At 24.4% G+C, this 27455-nt stretch overlaps 1 protein-coding gene across 1 annotated transcript; it reads right to left on the reverse strand.

Annotated features, from left to right (window-relative positions):
• Positions 1 to 317: 317 nt before the first annotated feature.
• LOC122507917 (collagen alpha-5(IV) chain-like) lies at positions 318 to 25498 on the reverse strand. The gene is made up of 8 exons (XM_043620925.1): positions 25158 to 25498; positions 13158 to 13535; positions 12650 to 13051; positions 10993 to 12567; positions 6745 to 6887; positions 3226 to 3495; positions 525 to 769; positions 318 to 389 (listed from the first exon to the last, which is right to left on the reverse strand). Exons 1-8 carry the CDS (start codon positions 25279 to 25281, stop codon positions 386 to 388), a joined length of 3141 nt encoding a protein of 1046 aa, XP_043476860.1. The 5' UTR covers positions 25282 to 25498; the 3' UTR covers positions 318 to 385.
• Positions 25499 to 27455: the final 1957 nt, after the last annotated feature.

Raw genomic sequence — 27455 nt, forward strand, 5'->3', positions numbered from 1 at the left:
TACACTAATTTTTCTTTATAGAATATATTTTCAATTTTAGAATATTTTTTTGTTTCGTAAAAAAATAAAATTGTCTTTAACGTCCGAGTGGTTTTAATAATAAGACAAGACTCTTAATAAAGAAAGTAAAATAAAAAATAAGAAATTAAAATGAAAAAAGTAAAGTAAAAATTAATGAAACAAAATAATAAAATAAATTTTCTTGAGAACGAAAAGTATAAAAATACTTTTGTAGTTAAACAAAAGTTTGTTCGATTTTTCTTCAAGTACCTAATTATAAATCGAATGAGATTTAGGAAAAATAATAACAGTAAATATTCTTAAGTATAAAAATTTATTTTATTTAAGCTCGTAATACACGTCATATTATCTAAGATCCCCTCGATTAGCTGCAACAGAGAAATGAAGAAAATTTCCATTAGTTTTGATATATTTAAAAAAAAAGAAATAAAAAAAATAGACAAAAATGTATTTGCAAAAATACAGTTTTATATTTGCAATTTTCTCATGCTGTTTAAACTTACCATTTAGCAATAGTGAAGGGTTTACAGGAATCAGAAGGCCTATCATAGGTTTCTCCTATACCGCATTGAACAAGTTCTGGTCTTTCATTTCTACAAACGATTACACTCGTACAAGAGTCATTTAACCTATGGATAAGACCAGATTGGCAAGGAACTTTTGTAAACTCTAATGGAATAGAATTTAGAACTTGTTCCCATGGATTCGATATCGTTAGGGCTTCTATGTCGGCGCTGTCCGGACTTGTCTTTGAACAGAAAAAATAGTCGAATTAATTTTTTTTTGTTTTACAAAATTTAGTGGTAGAATTGTAATAATTAATCTTCGCGCTAATGAAGGTTAGCGAATCGGATCAAATTGATACCAAACTAGATTAGGTTTAGAGTTTTCCTGAGGGTAACACTTTTGATTCGTTTTTCGTCTCAATTTTGTTATCCTCAGAAAACTATGTTGGTTCAAATTCATACCGAAAATTTGAAGCTAATTGTTACCAAATTGGATGAAATTTATACCATATTTAATCAAATTAGTAGTTTTTGTTTGTTTGACCGTATAATTAATTAAAATTAAAACAATTTTAATTATTTTTTTCAGATATTTTAATCCTTTTTGAAATCTTTTTATGATGTGTCCAATATTTGGATAATTTTCTGTAAAATTGTTCATCCCCTGATGAGGAACCATATGGTTCGAAACTAGTCGGGATTATAAAATAAACATCATATAAAATAACCGTATCTAGGCCTTTTCATTATCCTACAAAATTTAATCAAATTAGTTGAAATTTATACCAAACTGGAAAAAAATTTGTAACGAATTGTTAACAAATTGTTTTAAATTGTTACCAAATTGGTTCAAATTCATGCCAAATTAGTACAGATTGATACCAGAAATTTGAATCTAATTGTTACCAAGTTGGATCAAATTAGGATTAAATAGATACTAAATTGTTGCCAATTTAGTTTAGTTTATTGTCAATTTAGTTCAAATTGTTAACAATCAAGATCAAATTTTTACCAATTTAGTTCAAATTGATACCAAATTGTTGGCTATTTAGTTCACATTCATCTCAAACTGATGCCAATTCAGTTTAAATTGATACCAAATTGTTACCAATTTAGTTACAATTATTACCAAATTGTTACCAATTTAGTTCAAATTATTACCAAATTGTTACCAATTTAGTTCAAATGTTACCAATTTAGCTCAAGTAGATACCAAAAATTGGATAAAATGAATAAGAATTTGGTTCAAATTGAAACCAAACTGGATCAAATTGCTACCAAATTAGTTCAAGTTGATGCCAAAAATTTGATGATGATGATTGTTACCAGAAATTTAAAGCTAATTGTTACCAAATTGTATTAAATTCATACCAAAAATCAAAGTAGTTGAAATTTATATTAACTTGGATTAAATTGTTACCAAATTGGTTGAAATTAATATTAGATAGCTAGGATTAAATTGGTATCAAATTCGTCTAATTGATACTAAATTAGTTCGAATTGATATCAACGATGTAAAGCTAATTGTTACCAAATTAGAAGTAATTCATACCAAATCTAATCAAATTAGTTAAATTGTTACCAAATTGGTTCAAATTCATGCCAAATTAGTTCAAATTAATACCAGAAATTTGAAGCTAATTGTTATCAAATTTAATGAAATTAGTTTAAATTTTTACTAAACTGAATCAAATTGATAGCAAATTGGTTCAAATTGGTAAAAATGGTTCAAATTCATTCCAAATTAGTTCAAATTGATACCAGAAATTTAAAGCTAATTGTTACCAAATTTAATCAAATTAGATGAAATTTACACCAAACTGAATCAAATTGATAGCAAATTGGTTCAAATTGGTTTAAATTCATGCCAAATTAGTTCAAATTGATACCAAAAAGTTGAAGCTAGTTCTCGAATTGTTACAAAAAAAAGTTGAAGCTAATTGTTAACAAATTGTTGCAAATTGCTACCAAATTTGTCCAATTTGATATTAACTGGGATTAAATTGGTACCAAATTAGTTCAAATTCATGCCAAATTAGTTCAAATTGTTACCAGAAATTTGGAGTTAATTGTTACCAAAGTGTACCAAATTAGAATTAAATTGATACCAAATTATTGCCAATTTAGTTCAGTTTATTGACAATTTTGTTGAAATTGTTACCAATTTAGTTCAAATTGATACCAAATTGTTGCCAATTTAGTTAAAATTGATACCAAACTGTTGCCAATTTAGTTTAAATTGATACCATAATTGTTGCTAATTTAGCTCAAATGGATACCAAATTAAATAAAATTAATAACAATTTGATTCAAATTGACCCAAAAACTTTGAATTTAATTATTACTAAATTGAATCAATTTAATATTATCGAATTAAAAATACACACGTCTGTGAATCACGTTTTGGAATTCGTGAATTCTTATTTGTTTCAATTCTCATTTTAATTTATTCAAAATTTTCGTTTCTCCCTGCACTTAATATATCAATGCCAAAAATTTTTTTTTCCTTCTCCCCTTTTAAAAAGTAAAAAATATATCTGTATTAATCAAGTATAGAGGAATAAATTATAATTTTCAGACTGATAGGAAATCAGAGAAACTTCTATTCATCAAAGCAGATTCACTCTTTATTTTCTTTAGTTTTTGTGGTATTTATTTTTATTTATTTATTTATTTTTTTTTGAAATTCCAACTCTACCTGATCCAGACTTTCGTTGTCGAGTTCTATTTGTGCAGAAGCTGGTCGTTGATGCCAAGAATCAGGTTCTATCCTGGTTCCTTGGGGTGGTGGTTGATAGGGGGGGAGGTTGGGACCAGTTGGCGGCTCCCACGGATTTACAGGTGGCCTTGGAGGACCAACTGGTGGTAATGTTGGTGGCGTAGTTTCCGGAGTCGGTGGCGGTGGTGGTCTGGGGGTGGCTGCTCCCTTGCAATCGACTTTGTAGGGATAGTCACAAACCATTAATTCCTTTAAAATAGAAATCAAAATGGGAATTTAGTTTTTTTCTTTATTTCTCCTTTATTTTTTTGGCAGCAATTTTGTTCTCTTTCAATTTTCTTTCTTTATTTTTTTGTCTTCAATCTTGTTCCCAAAGAGAACAAAATTGAAGACAAAAAATAAAGAAGAAAGATTTTAGGAAATAAGTTCAAAATAAATACTACTCTTAAATAATAAAATTAAAAAAAAACGCAGTAACTGAAGCATGTGTAGGAATTTCTACGCTCACTCTATTCAGGGCTCGGATTGTGCGACTAATTGACTTTTTTCACATTTTTCAATTACTTTTTGACTTAAATTTTAAATAGCAAAAATATTTTTTTTTTGTAAATTATCTATTATTATCTACTAAATAATAATCTTCGTATTTCATTCTTTCATTAATTCTGTCTGTCCACACTTTGTTTATTATATACATTTTTCTATAACAAATTTCTTTTGATTGATCTAAATTATGAAAATTTCTCTCTTTTTTATTTATAAAATAAAAATAAATAAAATAATAAATAAATAATAATTATTATTATATTATTATTAAATAATTATTATATTATTATTATTATTATTATTATTATTATTATTAGTATTATTATTATAAAATAAATACAATAATAATAAAATAAAAAAAAGTTATGTTACATTTATTTACGAATTTCTTTTAAATTATTCGAAAACATCAATAACATCTTTTTAAATAAGTATTTAATTATTATATTTTTCCATAGAAATTAAGATTTTAAAAAATTTCAAATTCAAACATTTTTGAAATTAAACAACTTTAAAAAAATTGTTATAAAACATGAAGAAATCGATCACTCCGAGTCGAAGACTCGGAGCAATTATTTTCTAGAATTTTTAACTAAAATTCTTCTCTAAATCAACTATTTTTAATAATTTTTGAAAAAGTTCTTTGAGAATTTGCAAATACATTTGTCTAAAATTCAATTTTACAAAATTTGGATTATTCGAAAATTTTTTTATTAAAAATACACTGTAAGAAAAATTTTGGAAATTTCCCCAAAAAAAATTTAGAAGCAAAAAGCAAATTCCACTAATTATTTAGAAAAATTTACTAACATAGATGAAGGAATTTTTCTAAAAAAATTATTGAAAACCTCCTATGAATTTAGAAACATTCCCATGAAATATTGTAGAAAAAATCCCAATAAGTTTGGAAAAATTCTCTTAAACCTTTAGGAAAATTTCATTATTAAAATATAGGAAAAATTCGGAGAATTTGGAAAAATTTCCATAGTTGAAAAAATTTTCATGTAACTTGAAATTATTTTTAAAAAAAATTAAACTAAACTTTTTCAAAAAAAATAATTCTTCAAAACTGCCAGTTAAGATTAATAGAAATTTCAAATTTTTAAATATTTTAATTTGAATGTGTTTTAAAATTTAATTCTTATAAAGAATTTTACCAAAAAATTTTTAAATAATTGAATTCTTTTGGAAAATTTTAATAAATTTTTTATGAATAATTCCTTTTTTCGATGAATTCGATTAAAATTGAATTCCTAAATCAAATTTATTATTTATAAAAATAATTGAATTCATAAAAAAAAAGTTATTATTTATGAACTTAATTGAATTATTGCGAAGAAATTTATAGAAAATTTGTAAATAATTGAATTCCTGTGCAATTTTTCTTATTTATGAAAATAATTAAATTTTTGAGTACAATTTTATTAAATTTTTGTTTCAAAAAATTGAATGTTTTTGGGAAATTTATTAAAATAGTAGATATTGAAAATCATTAAAATGAGAAAAATCTTGGAAAAGAATTTTGTTATTTATAAAGATAATTGTAATTTTGACAAGAATTTTTCTTTAAATTTTGAACATAACTGAACTTTTGTAAAAAGAATTTTATTACTTTTGAAAATAATTAAATTTCTGCAATTATTTGTAACTTCTTTAAAATTCAATTCTTTAAAAATGTTTTTAAATAAAATTTTCTATACTTTCATTATTAATTAATAATAATAAAGCACATGTTCCGGTAATCTGTTAGCAGTTTGAAGTTTGTTGTTGTTTGCTTTTTTGTTTCTTAAATTTTTTATAATTTTTCTTTTAAAATATTTTCAATTATTTTAAAATTAACGTATTGAAAATCATTATATTGTTGCAAAGAATTTTATCAAAAAATTTGATAATAATAGAATTCCTTCAAAGAATTTTATTATTTAGGAAAATAATTGAATTCTCGCGAAGAATTTTATTAAAATTTTTAAAAATCCTAATTAAATTCTTTTGAAGAATTTCTTTGAATTTCTTTTAAACTAATGGAGTTTCTTTAATAATTTTAATTTGAAAATTTTGAAAGCAATTGAATTTTATAAAGAAGAATTTTATTAAAATTGTATTGAAAATAATTGAATTCTTGCGAAGAATTTTACTATTTATAAAAATAATTGAATTTTTCCGAAGAATTTATTAAAATTTTAGAAAATAAATGAATTTTATGTTAATGTTTAAAAATTTAAATTCTTACGAGGAATTTTATTTAAATTGTTTTAAAAAAAGTTGAATTTCTGCAAAGGATTTTACTATTTATAAAAATAATTGAATTATTGTGAAGAATTTTACTTTTTATAAAAATAATTGAAATGTTTCGAAGAATTTAAAATTTTAAGAAATAATTAAATTGTTATGAAGAATTTTATAGAAATATTTAAAAATAATGAAATTTTTTCGAGAAATTCAATTAAAGTGGTTTCGAAAATAATTGAATTTCTTTGAAGAATTTTATTAAAATTAAGTATATTCAAAATAATTGAAATATTCATCACAAGAATTTTATTATTTTTTGAAAATAATTGAATACTTTTAATTTTTTTGACGAATATATTTAAAAATAGTATTGAAAGTAATTTAATTTTTATATCAAATTTTTTTAAAAATATTTTTTGAGAATAATTGAATTATTTTTAGAGAATTTAACATTCTTGTTGAAATTGAATTTCATGGAAATTTTTGAAAATAATTAGATTCTTTCGTGTAATTTTATTTAAATTGGATTAAAAATTATTTAATATTGCTAATATTTATAAATTTATATATTTAAACATATTTATGTAATAAGTTATATTTATAAATTTATAAAAGTTATATATTTATAATTTTATTAAAGTTATTTTCATAAATTTATGTAATAAATTATATCTATAAAATTCTGTTGAATGTGAATAAAAATTAACGAAAACGAGTACTAACGTCATTGTAGACCAGTTCGGATGGACAGTTAAACTTAATCGGACTTCCATCGAGGCAAACGTAGAATTCTGAACAGTTGGTCGAGCTCCTGTAACGCCCATTCATTTCTGGACAGCGTTTCGTTCCCGAGGGTAATGGAGGTTCTGTAAAAATACAAAAAAAAAAAAATAAATAAATAAATGAAATAAATAAAAACAAGTTGAGGCAAAATCCCAGATTTAATTGGACGTGAATCGATTTATAAAATTATGCACTCTGGATAATTTTCTTCAAATGAGGGTTTCGCAATTAAGACCGGATATCAGATTATTTTTCCACTTATTCTCTATTCGAAAAAATGCCCCAAGAACTTACAAATTTACAAAAATAAAAATTATTTTCCAGATATTATGTTTGATGAAAAAATTTTTAATTTGCAAAATAATTGTTAAAGAACAAAATAAATTAAAAAAAGAAGCACTTGAAGAAAAATTTTATAGTGTCTTCTATTTTTGTAGAAGAAAATTTTTTTAAGAAATTTTATTGTTTATTTATTGCGAAAAATTCTTTCCGCTCAACGAAGAAAAAGGGGAAAAGCTATCAATTTTGAAGTCATAAAAAAGCATATGAGTGTAATTTGCATCTCGTACATATAATGTTGAAAAATAAAAATAAAAATAAAATAAAAGATTCGATTGTAGTTGCAGAAAGGCCTTCGGTTTAAGGTCAAAGAAAATTTTACTTGCAATTCGTCTGGGCATTTCAAAACTATTAAACCTGAAGTGGAATTTTGAATTCAAGACGCTGCGTCCGAGATTTATCGACTGCACAATTCTCTCTATAAGATATCCATCCAATCTCAATGATCCTTTTTTCCAATCACGTTCTTTATTCGTCGAATAATTTTTTCTACACGTTCAAAATTCTGTCATCAGTGTTAATTCAAAAGCTGAACACGAGGTCTAAAATATGACTAGAATTCGACGTGTCATATCGTTGTTCTCTTTCGCTTATTTCCTTATTTTGCCTTTTCTGGCAACTCACAAATATTTTCAGTTTTTGCTGGGAAAGCATTGAATTGCTAATTTTTGAATTAAATTCTCGTCAAATTTTTTCTATCTTGAAGAAAATTAAAAAAAAATAAACTAAGATTTTGTTTAATTTACTCTTAAAGAATTTTTTTCGATTATATTTCCCCAGGAGAAAGTACAAAAAAATCTAGGACTAATTTTAATTTTTAATTTTCGTGCTACCAACGATACTTCCGCGTGAATAAGGTGACAAAAGTTATGAACAATTTCTTTAAAGTTTTTAAAATAATCGTATTGGTTAATAATTGAAAATAAACATTTAATTATATGAATTTTATTAAAATTTTAAAAAATATTTGAATTCTTTTGAAAAAATTTATAAACGAACAATTAAGAACAAAATTGAATTCTGTCGTGAAATTTTTTTTGAAAATAATTGAATTTTTGCAAGGAATTTTACTTTTTTCAAATATAATTGAATTTTTTCGAAATATTTATTAAAATGTTAGAAAATAATTGAATTCTTTTAAAATATTTTATATCGAATTAAGAAAAAAATTCAATTCTTTCCTGAAATTTTTTTGAAAATAATTGAATTTCTGCAAAGAATTTTTGCTATTTTCAAATATAATTGAATTTTTTCGAAAAATTTATTAAAATTTTCTAAAATAATTAAATTCTTTTGAAATATTTTATAACAAATTCAGAAAAAAAAAATTGAATTCATTCGTGAAATTGTCTGGAATATAATTAAATTTTTGCTAAGAATTTTAACATTTATAAATAAAATTGAATTGATTCGAACGATTTATAAAAATTTGTTAAAATAATTGAATTCTTTTGAAATATTTTATATCGAATTAAGAAAAAAATGCAATTCTTGCGTGAAATTTTTTTTAAAATAATTGAATTTTTGTAAAAAAATTTAGTATGAATAAAAATAATTGAATTCTTACGACGAATGTTATTATTTATGAAAATAATCGAATTGGGTTAAAATTTTTGATAATTCTAATTAAATTCTTTTTGAAGAATATATTCTTTAAATTTTGTTTTAAATAATATGGAGATTTTTAGAAAATTTTAAAAATTATTGAATTTTAATGAACAATTTCTATTATGTTTTTAAAATAATCGTGTTTGTTAATAATTGAAATTAAACATTTAATTATTAAATGTTATTAAAATTTTAGAAAATAATTGAATTTTTTTGAAAAAATTTATAAACGAATTAAGAAAAAAAATTGAATTCTTTCGTGAAATTTTTTTAAAAATAATTGAATTTTTGCAAAGAATTTTACTATTTTCAAATATAATTGAATTTTTTCTAAAAATGTATTGCAATGTTAGAAAATAATTGAATTCTTTTGAAATATTTTTTATCGAATTAAGAAAAAAATTCAATTCTGTCCTGAAATTGTCTTGAATATAATTAAATTTTTGCAAAGATTTTAGAAAAAATAATTGAAATTTTTCCAAAAATATATTAAAATTTTAGAAAATATTTGAATTCCTTTGAAATTTTTTATAACGAATTAAGAAAAAAAAAATTGAATTCATTCGTGAAATTGATTTGAATATCATTTAATTTTTTTAAAGAATTTTACTATTTAAAAATATAATTGAATTGTTTTGAAGGATTTAAAAAATTTTAGAAAATAATTGAATTTTTTCGAAAAATATTGTTCCAATTTTTTTAAAAATTGAATTCCTTCGAAGATCGAATTTAAATTGTTTCGAAGGGTTTATAAAAATTTTAGAAAATAATAATTGAATTCTTTTGAAATATTTTATATCGAATTAAGAAAAAAATTGAATTCTTTCGTAAAATTTTTTTAAAAGTAATTGAATTTGCAAAGATTTTACTATTTAAAAAAAATAATTGAATTGGTTCGAAGGATTTATTAAAATTTTAGAAGATAATTGTATTCGTTCGTGAAATGTTATTAAAATTTTGTTTAAAAATAATTGAATTTTTGCAAAAAAATTTTACTATTAATGAAGTAATTGAATTCTTACGAAGAATTTTATTATTTTATGAAAATAATTGAATTTTTGCATAGAATTTTACTATTTTTTAAATATAATTGAATTGTTTCGAAGGATTTTAAAAATTCTAGAAAATAATTGAATTTTTTCGCAAAATATTATTAAAATTTTTTTAAAAATTGAATTCTTTTATAAAATGTTATAAAAATTGTATTAAAAACAATTGAATTTTACCATTTATAATTATAATTGAATTGTTTCGAAGAATTTTAAAATTTTAGGAAATAATTGAATTTTTTCGAAAAATATAAAATATTTTTTTTAAAAATTGAATTCTTTCATGAAATATTATTAAAATTGTATTAAAAATAATTGAATTTTTGCAAAAAAATTTTATTATTTATAATTAAAACTGAATTGTTTTGATGGATTTAAATAGAAATTTTTAAAAATAATTGAATTCTATTGAAATGTTTTGTATTAAATTTTTTCTAAGAATTTTATTAAAATTTTTGAAATTAATAAATGAGAATAATTAATTAGAAAATTAGTTAATAATTGGATTTTAGTAACATTTGCTAGTTAAAAAATAAAGAATTAATAAATAGAAAAAATACTGATAGATAAAGGGGGAAAAAATTTTTATTTCTTTTCAGAATTTGCAACCTTCGGCAAATAATTAAAAAAAATAAGTAAAAGAAATATTTTAAAACCTAATTCTGAATGAATGATTATTTACTTGCGTTCGAGAATTTGTTTTCGTGTAATTTCCGTTTTGTAATTGAATTTCCGGTTTTTGCAGTGTATACGGCGCTAAAGAGGTAAAATTGCATGTTTCTCTCCTTGCCAACTGTCTTGTCGATCCTATCAATCAAAGCGGGTATAATTTTCTCCTTTGAGCTTCATCGGTGTGCGTTGAGCAAGTGAATTAGCATTTTAATTATTATGCGAAGGGATATAGTCATTTTAATGCTGGCGTAACGCTCACTATATACATTTGTTGCATTAAAATGATCATGTTCGCGCCGCGGGTGTTTCTCATATTACACACTGTTAGCCAGAGTTCGCGAGTGCTTGCAATAAATCATGACCGCGCGCAAAAAAAGATTTTAATCGCTACCGATCAATTGAGACTCCGGATCTTAAAAGGGCACTTTTACCATTTAAAATCAATGCTGAAAGTGACCTTTTAAAATTCCGGAGCCTCAATTATTATTTTATGGATAAAATAATATACAGGTTCACCTACTTGATGTGGGTCCGGGTCTATTGCCGCACTTGACGTTCTCGGCGAAGTCGCAGTAGCTCCTCATTTCATTGAATAATAATCCATTGGGACATTTCTCCTCGATAACTGTATCGTCCCAACAATTATAATAATTTGCACAACTTTTTGGACTTGGGAATTGACCTCGTGGTTTGGGGCATTGACTAGGACGAGTTGGGGGTTTTGGTGGTGTTCCTGGTGAGCCTGGGGAGCCGGGCCAAGTTCCACCGGGAGTTCCTGGGGTTCCTGGTGAACCTGGGCTACCTGGCCAAGTTCCGCCGGGGGTTCCTGGAGTTCCTGGTGAGCCTGGAGATCCTGGAGAACCGGGTGAGCCGGGCCATGTGCCACCCGGGGTTCCTGGAGTTCCGGGTGAGCCTGGGGAGCCTGGCCAAGTTCCGCCGGGTGTTCCTGGCGTTCCTGGCGAACCTGGGGACCCTGGAGAACCTGGTGAGCCGGGCCATGTACCACCTGGGGTTCCTGGAGTTCCGGGTGAGCCTGGGCTACCTGGCCAAGTTCCGCCGGGGGTTCCTGGAGTTCCTGGTGAGCCTGGGGATCCTGGAGAACCTGGGCTACCAGGCCATGTACCACCTGGGGTTCCTGGAGTTCCTGGTGAGCCTGGGCTACCCGGCCAACTTCCGCCTGGAGTTCCGGGTGATCCGGGTGAGCCTGGTGTTCCTGGAGAACCTGGAGATCCGGGCCAAGTTCCGCCTGGTGTGCCTGGAGTTCCTGGTGAACCTGGGCTACCCGGCCAACTTCCGCCTGGAGTTCCGGGTGATCCGGGCGAGCCTGGGGATCCTGGTGAACCTGGCGTTCCTGGCCAACTTCCGCCTGGTGTTCCTGGAGTTCCAGGACTACCTGGACTGCCTGGCCAACTACCGCCGGGAGATCCTGGTGTTCCTGGTGAACCAGGGGACCCTGGTTGTCCTGGTGTTCCGGGCCAGCTACCACCGGGGGTTCCTGGTGTTCCCGGCGAACCTGGGGATCCAGGCCAACTTCCGCCGGGAGATCCTGGCGTTCCTGGTGAACCAGGGGATCCTGGTTGTCCTGGTGTGCCGGGCCAACTTCCACCTGGCGATCCCGGTGTTCCTGGCGAACCTGGAGTTCCAGGCCAACTACCGCCTGGAGTTCCAGGCGTTGCTGGGGATCCTGGTGTTCCTGGAGAACCTGGCGTTCCGGGCCAACTTCCTCCTGGTGTTCCTGGAGTTCCTGGGCTACCTGGAGTGCCGGGCCAACTGCCACCTGGCGATCCTGGCGAACCTGGTGATCCTGGAGTTCCTGGTTGTCCTGGCGTTCCCGGCCAACTTCCACCGGGCGTTCCTGGTGTTCCTGGCGATCCTGGAGTTCCGGGCCAACTACCACCTGGAGATCCTGGCGTTCCTGGCGAACCTGGGGACCCTGGTTGTCCTGGAGTTCCGGGCCAACTTCCACCGGGCGTTCCTGGTGTTCCTGGCGATCCTGGAGTTCCGGGCCAACTACCACCTGGCGATCCTGGCGAACCTGGTGAACCAGGGGACCCTGGTTGTCCTGGAGTGCCGGGCCAACTTCCACCAGGCGTTCCTTAAATAAAACCAAAACCTTTTCGTACATTCCAATTTTTATCTCACATTCAACATCGATTTGCATATTTCCGAATCATTACCTGGTGATCCCGGTTGTCCTGGCGTTCCAGGAGCGCCTGGTCCCGACGGCCAGCCAGGATGATGTGGATGACCAGGATGATGTGGATGTCCTGGCAAATGTGGGTGTCCCGGTAAATGAGGATGTCCGGGTAAATGTGGATGACCAGGTAAATGAGGATGTCCCGGTAAATGCGGAGGAGGTATCGGATGTGGATGATTCGGATTATGTCCTGGCAAATGTGGATGATTCGGATTATGTCCCGGCAAATGTGGATGATTGGGATTATGTCCCGGCAAATGTGGATGATTCGGATTATGCCCCGGCCAATGTGGATGTCCCGGTTTTATCGGATGTGATGGTCCCGGAGTAGGTTTTATAGGTTTTCCCGGAGGTCCAGGTGTTCCTGGTGTTCCAGGCTGACCTATAGTGTAAAAATTCGGTTCAAAAAAATATTCCAACTAATATTTCCTATTTGAATAAATTGTTAATTTTAATTCAATTAATTTAGTTAGGTAATTGTTACTGACTTGGTGATCCTGGCGTTCCAGGTTGACCTGGAGTACCAGGTTGACTGGGTGCTCCCGGCGATCCTGGTGAACCTGGTGTTCCTGGTTGACCTGGCGAACCAGGTGTTCCAGGTGAACCGGGACTTCCTGGTGATCCAGGACCACTTGGCCACCCTGGCCTCGGGGGATTTGGCGAGTCAGGACCTCCGGAACCTGGATGTCCTGGTACACCAGGCCAACCACCGCCTGGTGATCCCGGTAATCCTGGATAACCCTGTCTCGCTTGAACCTCAGGTTCTTCAGTCGATGAATTTTCAACTTCGTTCGTTGAACCTTGCCATGAATTTTTTCTTGGATTTATTTTCTGTATATCAACGTTATCCCACAATTTATCCAAATCTGCAATCAAGTTAAATTAACGTTGAGTCCTTTGAGATTCTTCACATGATTAAGAAACAGTTTCAGCTATACCTAATATCCGTTATTTGTAAAAATTAAAATTTACATACTTTGCATTAGGAGGAGAATTTTTTTCCGATTGTATCAAAAAGATGACACGAATGCAAATTCTTGAATCATTTACAATTTTTATTAATGACTTCTCTTCTCTTCTATTTTTTTTTTTTTTTTTTTTGAGTTTAAAATTTATTGCATAATTGAATGTTATATTTGTATGGTGTGTATGCTAATTATGCGTGGCAAACTATTATATCAGCGAAGACGCCAATATTAATATTAATGGTGAAAAAATATCTAGAGATCTTTTTACTGCTATTTCTATAAGGAGGTTTCTTTAGAGTTAAAAGTATTTCTTTTACCCTCACCGTTAATGTGTTCAGGTATTGAATTCCTTTATCAAAAAACGAGCATTTGCAAGGATTGTAATGACTATTTAACGAGCAAGAAGATAAATTTAATTTACAGATAGGAGAATAAAGATCACTTTTCATTAAAATACGTATAAAGTTTCAAAGATATGAAAATCTTTTGCTTTTATAAGGTTGATCAAATCATTAAATTGAGTGTCGCTTTTCTACAAAAACAAAATTCCTTACTTTATAAATCAAATTCTATAAATATAATTATTTTACTAAAAATAAATTTACTGAACTAATAATTTTAGTAAAAAAAAGTGAAAGAATATTAAAACGTTCTTCTTAATATTTTTTTTACAAATGTTGCTATTTAAGAAAATAGATACTATGAAGTAATAAACTATTAATTGCTATTATATTGCTTATAAATTTATATTATTTATTCAGGGCTCGGATTGTGCAAATTTTTCGACTTTTTTCAACTTTTTTGTCAAAAAAAAAATGCGACCAATCGACTTTTTCCAGATTTTTTCGAGCAAAATGCGACTAATAGACTTTTTTCACATTTTTTAATTACTTTTTGACTTAAATTTTAAATAGCAGAAACATTTTTTTTAATTATCTATTATTATCTATTAAATAATAATCTTCGTATTTCATTCTTTCATTAATTCTGTCTGTCCACACTTTGTTTATTATATGCTTTTTTTCTAGAACAAATTTCTTTTGATTTATCTAAATTATGAAAATTTGTCTCTTTTTTATTTATAAAAATATTAAATAAAATTGTTAATTGTTAAAAAATTATGATTAAGAAATAGGAAATATACACATTTTATGCGTAATTTTTATTTCTCAAGAACAATATTCTTCACAAACTCATTCTTTTCTTTTGGAAAAGAAACATTACATATTCCCGTTTCTTAATATTTTTGTAAAAAATTCTCAATTTTTATAAGGAAAAAAAAAGTTCTGTTACATTTATTTACGAATTTCTTTTAAATTATTCGAAAACATCAATAACTGCTTTTTTAAATAAATATTTAATTATTATTATTTTTCCATAGGAATTAAGACTTTTAAAAATCATCATTTTATCATTTTAATTCAATTATTATTTTCTAGAATTTTCAATTATTTTTTAATGAAAATAATTCAATTCTTTAGAAGAATTTTATTAAAATCTAAAAGAATAATTGAATTTTTTCAAAATAATTTAATTAAAATTGTACTTAAAATAATTGATATCTTTCAAACAATTTTTTAAAAATATTTGAAAATAATTGAATTCCTGTAAAAATTCTAATATTTTTGTAAATAATTGAATTCTTTCAAAGAATTTAAAAAAAATATTTATTTAAACAATTGATTTTTTCGAGGAAGTGAAATTAAATTTTTAAGAATAATTACATTTTTTGAGTAATTCTTGTAAAATTGCATTAAAAAAAATTAAAATCCTGCGATGAATTTTACTATTTATGAAAATAATATTGAATAGATGCTAAAAATTTTACTAAAATTTTCAAAAATAATTGAATTTCTGTGAAAAATTTTGTTATTTTTGGAAATCAATGAATTCTTAATAAGAATTTTTATAAACATTGTTTTTAATAATTAATGTTTTCGAAATATAATAAATATTATGAAAATTTCATTTTAAATAATTGAATTCTTGTGTAAAACTTTATTTGTGAAAATAATTGAATTTTTCGATTAATTAATTTAAAATAGTATTAAAAATAATTGAAATTCTTCGATGAGTTTTATTATTTATGAACATAAATTTTTGCTTTAAAAAATAATTATTACGATTAAAAATTATTCTTGTGTCTCATTCCAAATAAAAAAAATTACAAATAAAATATTTGTCGAAATGAAATTGGAGTTTTTGTTATTTTAATATTTGATTTGGAGAATTGATAATTTTCTTGATAATTTATAAAAAAAAAATATTTTTCATTAAAATATTTTGTTACATTCTACACTCAATTCTAATAAAACTTATTTATTATTTTATTAAATAAAAAAAATAATAATTTATTACATTTATTAAATAAAAAAAAAGTTTTATTATTATTTTAAAATTAATGTATTGAAAATCATCGATTTGTTGCAAGGAATTTTATCAAAAAATTGGATAATAATAGAATTCCTTCAAAAAATTTTATTATTTAGCAAAATAATTAAATTCTCGCAAAGAATTTTATTAAATTTTTTAAAAATCCTAATTAAATTCTTTTGAAAAATTTCTTTAAATTTTTTTAAACTAATGGAGTTTTTCGAGGTTTTTTTAATAATTTTAATTGAAAATTTTGAAAGCAATTGAATTTTATGAAGAAGAATTTTATTAAAATAATATTGAAAAGAATTGATTTCTTGCGAAGAATTTTACTATTTATAAAAATAATTGAATTATTCAGAAGAATTTTTTTTAATTTTAGAAAATAACTGAATTTTATGTTAATATTTGAAAATTTGAATTCTTTCGAGGAATTCTTTTAAAATTGTTTTGAAAAGAATTGAATTTCTACAAAGGATTTTACTATTTTTAAAAATAATTGAATTATTGCGAAGAATTTTACTATTTTTAAAAATAATAAAAATGTTTCGAAGAATTTATTAAAATTTTAGAAAAAAATTGAATTTTTTTTCGAAATGTGTTAAATTTTTAAAAAATTGAATTCTTTCGAGGAATTCAATTAAAATTGTTTTGAAAATAATTGAATTTTTGTAAAGATTTTACTAAGATTTTTACTAAGATTTTTAACTAAGAAAAATTGTCTGACTAATAACGAAATTGTCCTTTTTGATATAAAAAAATTTTTTATTTAATCTTAATTATTACCGAATGGACTTTTAATTACAAAACTAATTAATTACAGTATTATCATTAATTATTCCCCTCGTTGGCAAACAAGAATGTAAATTTGTCTATTTTTATAAAAAAAAAGTATATTTGATATTCTCTTTTATTTTCATGAAAAATCTTCTCTTTATTTATAAAACATAAAAAAAATTGCAATAAGTGGATAATAATTTCAATTTGATAATAAGATTGAAAAAGTTTTGTGTGTATGTATAATTTAAGAGCACTTACAAGTCATTCATTTATTAATGAAGTTGCCCTTGCTTTATAAATCCCGTCCCTTAAGACCTTAAGTCATTAAAAGTGAGACCACATATACGATAAAAGATAAGTAGTCTTCTTCAGATATCTCTAACTATATTCGAGTGCTTATAAGATTAAAAGTATCATCTGCAAAATTTTCAAGTAGCCTTGATAGGAGAAAAAAAAATTACTTCTGTCTTTTTACTTTCAATACCGATGCTAAATAATAATTCACCAATAAATTAGTCACTGGACCATTGGCCGAGCCACATTGGCCAATGAAATGGAATAATCGTTTTTTTTATGGAATTTAAATAACCAATTAGGGAAAATATATTGTTTTCAGAGGCGAATATATAACTCGGTATTTTTAACAAAAAATTTCTTTTGGATGAGTAATTGATAATTGGTATTTTTTTATAGTTTTACATTCTTATGAAGGTTTTATTATTATTATCATTATTATTATTTTTATTATTATTATTATTATTATTATTATTATTATTTTTTTTTTTTTTTTTACAAAACAAGTTTAGAAGAGGAAAAAATTATTATTATTATTATTATTATTTTTGTTATTATTAGTTTGTTTTTTCTTCTCTCTCTCTTTTTTTTGCCTGAGGCTGTAATTGATTTTGATTCTTTATTCGAGTTAATTATTGAGATAGGTCATTATGAAAATATAATACATAAACTATTAAGTGATGTTCAGTATTGCTATTAATTTATTAACGAAGAGTCATATTAGAAGTATACAGAGCTCCCAGGTGAAATTTATTATCCTGTATGGAATGCTTGCTAGCTGAGCGATAAGGGGAGGTCTCAACTTTTCAGTGACATAAGTAATGAGCGTCAAAAGATTAAAATTCACTTTATTATTTATTAATATTCCTTGGGAAAATTTTTCAACGAAAATAGATTTTGATAATATAAATTTCTCACTTTAAAAATAATTAAATTATTTTGATTTTTATTTTAATTATTTCTTATTGCTGTTTTGATAATTTGCACTACTTTAAAATTTGCTAATATTTGGAATATAAAAAAATTATTCTCGAAAATTTAAATCAAATTCTCAGAAACAATTCAAAAAACTTGAATAAAATTTAATATTTAATATTTAAAAGGTATCTAATATTTAATTTTTAATATTTAAAATTAAAATTTAATATGTACTATTTTAATCAAAAAAAGTTTCCTAAAAGAATTAATTTATTTTTAAAAAAAATATTATATTCTTTGAAAAGATTCAATTATTTTCGTAAATAATAGTTTTTACATAAAATCAATTATTTAAAAATTAAAACTCAATTTTCTCTAACATTCTTCGAAAAAATTCAATATTCTTTTTTTAAACATTAAAATAATATTTTTCGCAATAATTCAAATATTTTCAAAAATAATAAAATTCTTCTCAGAAATTCAATTATTTTTGAAAATTTTAATAAAATTCGTTGCAAGAATTCAATTATTTTTATAAATAATAAAACTTATCGCAGGATTTCAGTTATTTTTAATACAATTTTAAACGAATTTCACGAAATTTATTAAATAAAATTAAATAAAATAAATAAATAAATCAATAAAATTCAATTATTTTAAAAATTATTTATAAAATTCGTTGCAAAAATCAATTATTTTTATAAATAATAAAACTTATAGCAGGATTTGAATTATTTTTAATACAATTTTAAATGAGTTTCTCGAAAAATTTTATTAAAATTCTTCAATTCAATTATTTAAAAAAAATTAATAAAGTTCTTCGTAAGAATTAAATTAATTTTTTTATTTTTTATAAAATTCGTTGCAAAAAATCAAATATTAAAGAATTTTTCGAAAAATGCAATTATTCTTAAAAATTTTATTAAAATTCTGCACTTGAATTATTTTTAAAAAATTAATAAAGTTCTTCGCAAGAATTCAATTATTTAAAAATTTTTTTTATAAAATTCGTTGCAAAAAATCAATTATTTTTATAAATAATAATATAATTTTCGCAATAATTGAAATATTTTCAAAAATAATGGAAATCTTCTCAGGAATTCAATTATTTTTGAAAATTTTAATAAAATTCGTTGCAATAATTCAATTATTTTTATAAACAATAAAACTTATCGCAGGATTTCAATTATTTTCTCAAACAATTTTAAATGAATTTCTCGAAATTTATTAAATAAAATTTAGTAAAATAAATAAATAAATAAAATTCAATTTTGTAAAAGAAATTAATAAAATTCTTCGTAAGAATTCAATTATTTTTTTTATTTTTTATAAAATTCGTTGCTTATTCTTAAAAATTTTATTAAAATTCTTCAATTCAATTATTTAGAAAAAAAAATTAAGAAAGTTCATTTCAAGAATTCAATTATTTTTATAAATAATAAAATTCTTCTCTGCAATTCAATTATTCAAATTTTTTTAAAATTCGTTTTGCAAAAATTCAATTATTTTTAATACAATTTGAAATAAATTTCTCGATGTATGCAATTATGCTTTAAAAATGTATTAAAATTCTTCAATAGAATTCAATTTTTAAAAAATTAATAAAGTTCTTCGCAAGAATTCAATTATGTTTATAAATTTCTTAAATTCTTGTGAGGAATTCAATTATTCTAAAAAATGCTGATAAAGTTCTTTGCAAGAATTCAATTGTTTTTATAAGTAATAAAATTCTTCTCAGAAATTCAATTATTTAAAAATATTTTTAATAAAAGTCTTTAATAGAATTCAATTATTTTAAAAAATTTCTATAAAGTTCTTTATAAAAATTCAATTTTACGAAATATTCAATTATTTATTTTTGTATTCAAATATAATTGAATTCTCGTATAGAACTTTTTTTTAATAAAAATTGATTTAAAATTGAATTTCAGTTAAAATTTTAGATAATAATTGAATATTAGAAGCGTTATAGTGTGAATTTTTAGAAATAATTAAAAATTCAAAAGAATTTTAAATTGAAATCTTTGAAATTTTTTATTTTCCTAAAACTGTATTTCTAAACTGTATATATTTAAATTTTTCATTTTTATAAGTAGAAGGATTAAAGTAATAAAGAACTTTTTTTTTGAAATTTCAACAAAAGAATAATTGAATTTTGGAAGAATTACTGTTTGTAATTTTTAGAAACAGTTAAATTTCAAAAAAGGCTTTCCATTGAAATAATTAAAAAAAATTTTAATTTCTGTGGAAAAGTAAAGCCTATTTAAATATTTGTTCAAATAAAATTATTCTATTTTCGAATACCTATTTATTTTTATTTAGTAATTATGAAAAAATTGAGTCATCAAATTTAATTTTTCGGTATAGCTACTTTTTTGTTACTTTTTTCAGTCTTAAAATAATATGAAACCTGTATTATATAAATAATAAATAAATAGTAAATAAATAATATATAAATAATAAATAAATAATAATATAATATTATATTAAACATTTATTTTTTATTTGTATAGAGAAAATAAAGAAATAAAACAAATATAAGTATTTAATTTTTAGAGTGAATCAAATTTTTGTGAACATCATTTTTATTAATTATTTTTATGATAATAAAAAAGTTGTTTTTTTGAGTACTCGTTTTTTTTGTAATTTCAAAAATGTCAAAAAAGAATTATTTTCACTTAGTTACAGAATATTGTAAAAAATTAAAATATTAAAAAATTAAATCAAAAATAATTTTTTTAAGGAATTTTTATTTACCGTATTAAAATTTTTAAAATCGAGTTGCATTTCGACAGGTTTTACTGAATATCAAATCGAGAGAAAAAAGTGTCAAAAGTTTTGCGAAGCATCGTTTTTGATACGTTTTTTTGTCTCAACAAAAAAAAAAGGACAAAAAGTTTTGCGAAGCAACGTTTTTGAAACGTTATTTTGTCTCAACAAAAAAAGTATCAAAAGTTTTGCGAAGCAACGTATTTGATACGTTTTTTTGTCTTAATTTTGATATTTTTAAAAAAAACTGTGAATATAGAAGTAAAAGGAAAAAAAAATCTATGGGAAATATATTAATTATTTCGGTAAACTATTAAAATTATGATTTAACTAGCCAAGTTACAATTTAAACGACGTGTTTGCGCAGTTATTGTTCTTCCGTTATAGTAAAGTAGGAAGAAAAGTTTTTTCTTTTCCTATATATATATAAAAGAAAAGGAAAGAATGCACAGTATAAACTCTTGGGCTCACTTTGCCTTAATGAAGATGCACTAACCGCATCGTAAATCACGTCTACATTCTGCGGTTTGTAATTTACTAACGAATGCATGTAAAATAAACGATAACGCAAGTTCAAGATACCTCACGATTAGCCTAATAAGTATACATGATAGTAAACTGCAGTGGTAGCAATGCGCGGTATGAAGGGGAAAAGAAAATAAAAGGAGAAAAATAAATAAAAAAAACAGAAACAACAACAAAAGAAGAAGAAGAAGAAGAAGGAGAAGAAGGAAAAGAAAATGAAATGCGAAAAATTTCTTTCCCTGAAAGTGAAGATTCACTCTCTGTATGGGAATAAAGGCATCTTCCATTGAAGTGTAACCTTGGACCTTGATTTATTTGTAACTGAAGTGAGTCTGCACTGTAAATCATGTCAGCCTTTTAAGGTTCGTAACTCTTTGATGAATACAGGAAAGATAAAAGAACGACTATCAAATGTTCCGACTGTCAAGTACTTGTACATAGGTATATTTATCCGATAACAACTGTTGCTAAATATTTCTTTACGCGATTACTATCTGTTCTATAAACTTTTTTTACATTTTTGGAAAAATTTTTTCTTTATCTTCTTTTTGCAAAAGGAAAAAAAAATGAGATAAGTCTTCACTGTTAGAAAAAGAAACTGTTCTATAAACTTTTTTATATTTTTGGAAAATTTTTTTCTTTATCTTCTTTTTGCAAAAAAAAAAAAAAATGACATAAGTCTTCACTGTTGGAAAAAGAAACTGTTCTATAAACTTTTTTATATTTTTGGAAAATTTTTTTCTTTATCTTCTTTTTGCAAAAAAAAAAAAAAAAAATGAGAAGTCTTCACTGTTAGAAAAAAAAACTTTTCGCATTTTCTTTTTCTTCTTTTTTTTGAAGAGAATAAAAAATGTAAAAAATAAATAAAATGTATGTAAAAAATTGCAAAATAGGGCAAACATATGGGTGGAGAAAAATAAATATTAATAAAGTGATGATTCTTATTTAATTAGCAACAATTCTTGCGCTTACGCACGAAAAATAAAAGAATAATAAAAAAAAAAAAATAAATAAAATTAGCAATTTTAAAAATAATCGAACTTCTGAAAAAAATTTCTTTTTAACTAACTTCAATCTGGAACAACTATCATAAAATAAATAAATTATTAAATGAATAATTTAACTTAAATATTTCAAAATTAATTCAATTTTAAAAGAGTTGCGTTTACAATTTTCATAAATAAATGAACTTCAAACGATTTCAATTTAAAATTTTAGAAAATTTCAATGTTGAATGAATTTAATTAGAAATTTTAATGAACTTAGATTTTTGAAAAATTTTAATAATTCAAAATCTTCTAAAATTAGTTACATTTGTCAATATGCATTTAATTAATTATTAAAAATAATGGATTTATAGAAGAATTTTAGTTAAAAACACTAAAAAAAAATTGAATTTTTAAGAAGTTGCAAGTGATTGCAGAAATTCAATTATTTTCAAAAGTAATAAAATTCTTATTACAAAATTCAATTATGTTCAAAATTTACAAAAAAAAATCTGGACAAAATCCCAATTATTATTTTTGTAAATAAAAAAATTCTTCTTCAAAATTCAATTATTTTCAAAAATTTTAATAAAATTCTTGTCAAAATTTCAATTATTTTCAAAAATTTTCCTCATTTCAATGATTTTTAATATCTACTATTTTAATAAAATTATCCAAAAGAATTCAATTAGTTAAAAACAATTTTAATAAAATTGTACGCAAACATTTAATTATTTTCATAAATAATATAAATTTCACAGGAATTCAAATATTTACAAATTTTTTTATAAGATTCTTCTGAATAATTCAATTATTTTCAGAAATAATAAAACTCATTGGAGATGTTCAATTATTTTTAATACAATTTTAATTAATTTCTTCGAAAATTTCAATTATTTTTAAAAATCTTGTAAAAATTCTCCAAGAAAATTCAATGATTTTTAAAAATAATTGAATTTTTCACAAGAGTTCAATTATTTAAAAAACTTTTTTAAAAAATTCAATTCAAGAATTCAATTATTTTAAATACAATTTTAATTGAATTTCAGGGAAAATTAAATTATTTTTAAACATTTTTTTTTAAATTCTTCGAAAGAATTCAATAATATCAAGAAATAGTAAATTTTTCACTTCTTTTAAACAATATTATTGGAGTTTTTATAAATAATTACATTTTTTTTTTTTTTTGAAGAATTTCATTAAATTTCGTAAAAATAATGTAATTTTTTAAAATAATTTTAATTGAAAATTTAGAAAATAATTGAATTTTACGAAGAATTTTTCTAAAAACCAAATTTCTAGAATTACAACAAAAATGTTAGTTTTTAGTGTGGAGAAAAAGTTTTTGAGGAATTTAAAAAAATTATTCTATTCAATTCAAGTTCAGGTGTTTTTTAAAATAAAATTTTGGAAAATTTCAATTGTTTTAAAGAAATTAAAAATAATTAGTTATTTATTTAGAAAAAATTATTTAAGTTTTGAATAATTTTCTTTAAAATTCTGAATAAATAGGTTTTTTAAATTTAAATTCAATTTATTTGAGTTATTTGAATTGTTGAAAATATTTTATTAAAGAAATTTAAAATTAATTGAAATTTAAGACAATGAACTTGAAATTTTTTAGTATAAAAAACAGTATTAGATTCAAAAATAAATGTCAATTGAAATGTAGTCTGTAATTATAAATTAGTTAAATTTCACTGTTAAAATAAGTAAATGAAAATTGAGATACTATTTTACATGTAAGTGAAATTTTTTTTTTTCCTTTAATTTAAAAAAAAAACTTGAACGATGAAGAAGAATAAAAAAATTACTTTTTTCTAATTGTGATTTTAATTCTAAAATTTTGTGTTAAATTTGTAGTAAACTTTTTAGTGTATTTTGTAGTAAATTTGTAGTAAATTTTGTAGTAAAATTTGCTGTAAAATTGTAGTAAATTTTGTAAGAAATTTTGCAGTATATTTGTAGTAAATTTTGTTATAAAATTTGCTGTAAATTTGTAGTAAATTTTGTAAGAAATTTTGCAGTAAATTTGTAGTAAATTTTGTAAGAAATTTTTTAGTAAATTTGAAGGAAATTTTATAAGAAATTTTGTAAGAAATTTTTTAGTAAATTTGAAGGAAATTTTATAAGAAATTTTGTAGTAAATTTTGTAAGAAATTTTGCAGTATATTTGAAGTAAATTTTTAGTAAATTTTGTAAGAAATTTTCTAGTAAATTTGTAGTAAATATTGTAAAAAATATTGTAGTAAATTTTGTAAAAAATTTTTTAGTAAACTTTTTGAGAACATATTTTAGTAAATATATAGTAAATTTTGTAAGAAATTTCATAGTATTTTATAGTAAAAAAAGTGGAAAGAAATTTTATAGTAAATTTGTAGCAAATTTTTAAAGAAATTTTATAGTATTTTTTAGCAAAAAAAAGTGCAATGAAATTTTATAGTAAATTTGTAGCAAATTTTTAAAAAAGTTTTATAGTATTTTATAGTAAAAAAAAGTGCGAAAAGTTATTATGTGAATTTAGTTGCTCACTTGTCACTATAATTAAAATTTAGACTGTACAACACGGATGGAACTAAACGATAAATTCTCAATTCAAAAATATTTTCTCTCGCCTCAAGATAATTATAACAATTCGTCATAAAAATTATCAATTTTTATGACAATTATTTTCTCGAAAAAAGATTTTCACTTTTCAAAAATTAAAAAATTAACACACACGGAAGATGAAAAATATCAACTAAAAATCTCCTCTCCTACTTCACTTGTTTCGAACTTTTTACTGACACTTTGTTAGGGAATTAAAAACCCCCCAAAAAATACATTGAAACTATTTCCAAAAAAAGGGTACGAAAATTCACACGATCACACTCACCTTCGGGTTGTTCGGGCAAAGCCGTGGGCAAAGCGAGTTGTCTACCGCGATTGACAACAACCCTTCTTCGTCCGATGGCAGTTGCAAGGGTGGCAAATGCCAATAACACGAGGAAAATCCTCATCGTTGATTTGCCCACCGTGGGCAAATTTGCACAATTTTTAAAAATAATAAATTAATTAATTAAATAAATAAATAATAATGAAACAGCAACAACATTTGAAAAGGAAAAATTGACCGCGCGAATAATTCGCGAAGTGTTGTTGTTCGAGCGCGTTTTACAAAGAAGATGAATCCTTGTCCTGAGTTCGTGTCCTGATGCTGGATGGGCTGGACCACGGCCGTCCGAGGGCTTACATAGGGCAACCCCCACCATTCACGTGGGTATATGCAGGGAACCGTCAGGACCCCAATTACACGGGCGCAGGACCTCGAAGAACTCTTGCGCAGGAAGTTGCGGGAACGAGTCTCCAACCCAAAAAATACCGCCGTCCCTCCTTTTTCTCCAACTTGTTGAATTTGTATACAGTTTGCCACTTCTCTATATTTATTTGTCTTCTCTACTCACTGAATTTGTACACATAGTATTTTTTACTCGCACAGCTGAAAAAGTTCTATACTATAGAATTTCACTAGAATCATTCTATACGAATTTCTACATGAATTCTACTGAATTTTCTAATTCAAAATTTGATTTTTAATCAGAAAGAATTTAAATTCGTGAAATAATATTTTTCAACTTTACACTCAAAAAAAATTTAATTGATTCAAATTACCGATTAATTGACAATTAAATGGTATTTGAACCAAATAATATTTATTGTATAGTCAATTAAATGGTATTTGAACCAAATAATATTTATTGTAGTCAATTAAATGGTATTTGAACCAAATAATATTTATTGTAGTCAATTAAATGGTATTTGAACCAAATAATATTTATTGTAGTCAATTAAATATTTAATTGAACCAAATAATATTTATTGGTGTCAATTAAATGGTATTTGAACCAATAATTTCAGTATTTGAAGCAAATTTGAATTGAACCATTTAATTGACTCCAATAAATATTATTTGATTCAATTAAATATTTAATTGATAATAGTCACAATTAATCGGTTATTTGACTCAAATAAATTTTTTTTTTCAGTGATAGAATGATTCTATAGAATTTCTACCTGAATTCTACTAAATTTAAGTGATTTTTAATTAAAAAGAATATTAATTAGGAAATAAAAATTTGAAATAATGTAAAAAAAAATTCAATTATACTTTTTCAAAAAAATTAATTTTAAAATTCAATTATTTCTACAAAATTCACGCTATATTGTTTTTAATATTCAATTATTATATCTAAAATTTTAACTGAAATTCATTTTTATGAAATGAAAATCAATTTTTATTAGAAAATTCTACTAGAATTCAATTACTTAAATACAAATAAAATGCAAATAAATAATTTATTGAATAATTGAACGTTTCTTAAAATTAAATTCCCATAAAGAATTTTATCAATAAATTTTTAAATATTGAATTTTTTTTGACAAATTTTAATAATATTTTTAAGAATAATTCAATTATTTACGAAAATAATTGAATTATTGCGAAGAAATAAATATAAAAAATTTGTAAATAATTGAATTCCAGTAAAATTTGTATTATTTATAAAAATAATTGAATTATTACGAAGAAATTTATAAAAAATTTGTAAATATAATTGAATTCCTGATAAATTTTTATTATTTATGAAAATAATTAAATATTTGCGTAGAATTTTATGAAAATTTTTTTTTAAATAATTGAATTCTTTTGAAAAATTTTATAAAACAGTAGATATTGAAAATTATTGAATGGAGGAAAATTTTTTAAAATAATTGAAATTGTGCCAAGAAATTTAATTAAATTTTTGAAAATTCAATTATTATTTACAATTTTAACGGAAATTCATTTTTAAATAAATTTTTATTAGAAAATTCTGCGAGAATTCAATTATTTAAATACAAAAATAAATAATTTATTGAATAATTGAATGTTTCTTAAAATTGACTTCTCATAAAGAATTTATCAACAAGTTTGTAAATAATTGAATTCTTGCAACGAATTTTATTAAAATTCTTTTCAAATAATTGAATTCTTTTGAAAAATTTCATTATTAGTACCTAGATAATTGAAAATCAGTGAATTGGTGAAGATTTTTAAAAATAATTAAAATTCTGCCAAGAATTTTATTAAAACTTGTAAAAATATATGATTTTTGGAGAAAAATTTTATTATTTATGAAGATAATTGAAATGTCCA

The sequence above is a fragment of the Leptopilina heterotoma genome, unplaced genomic scaffold, assembly GCF_015476425.1.
Source record: "Leptopilina heterotoma isolate Lh14 unplaced genomic scaffold, ASM1547642v1 Lhet_52, whole genome shotgun sequence".
NCBI lineage: Eukaryota > Metazoa > Arthropoda > Insecta > Hymenoptera > Figitidae > Leptopilina > Leptopilina heterotoma.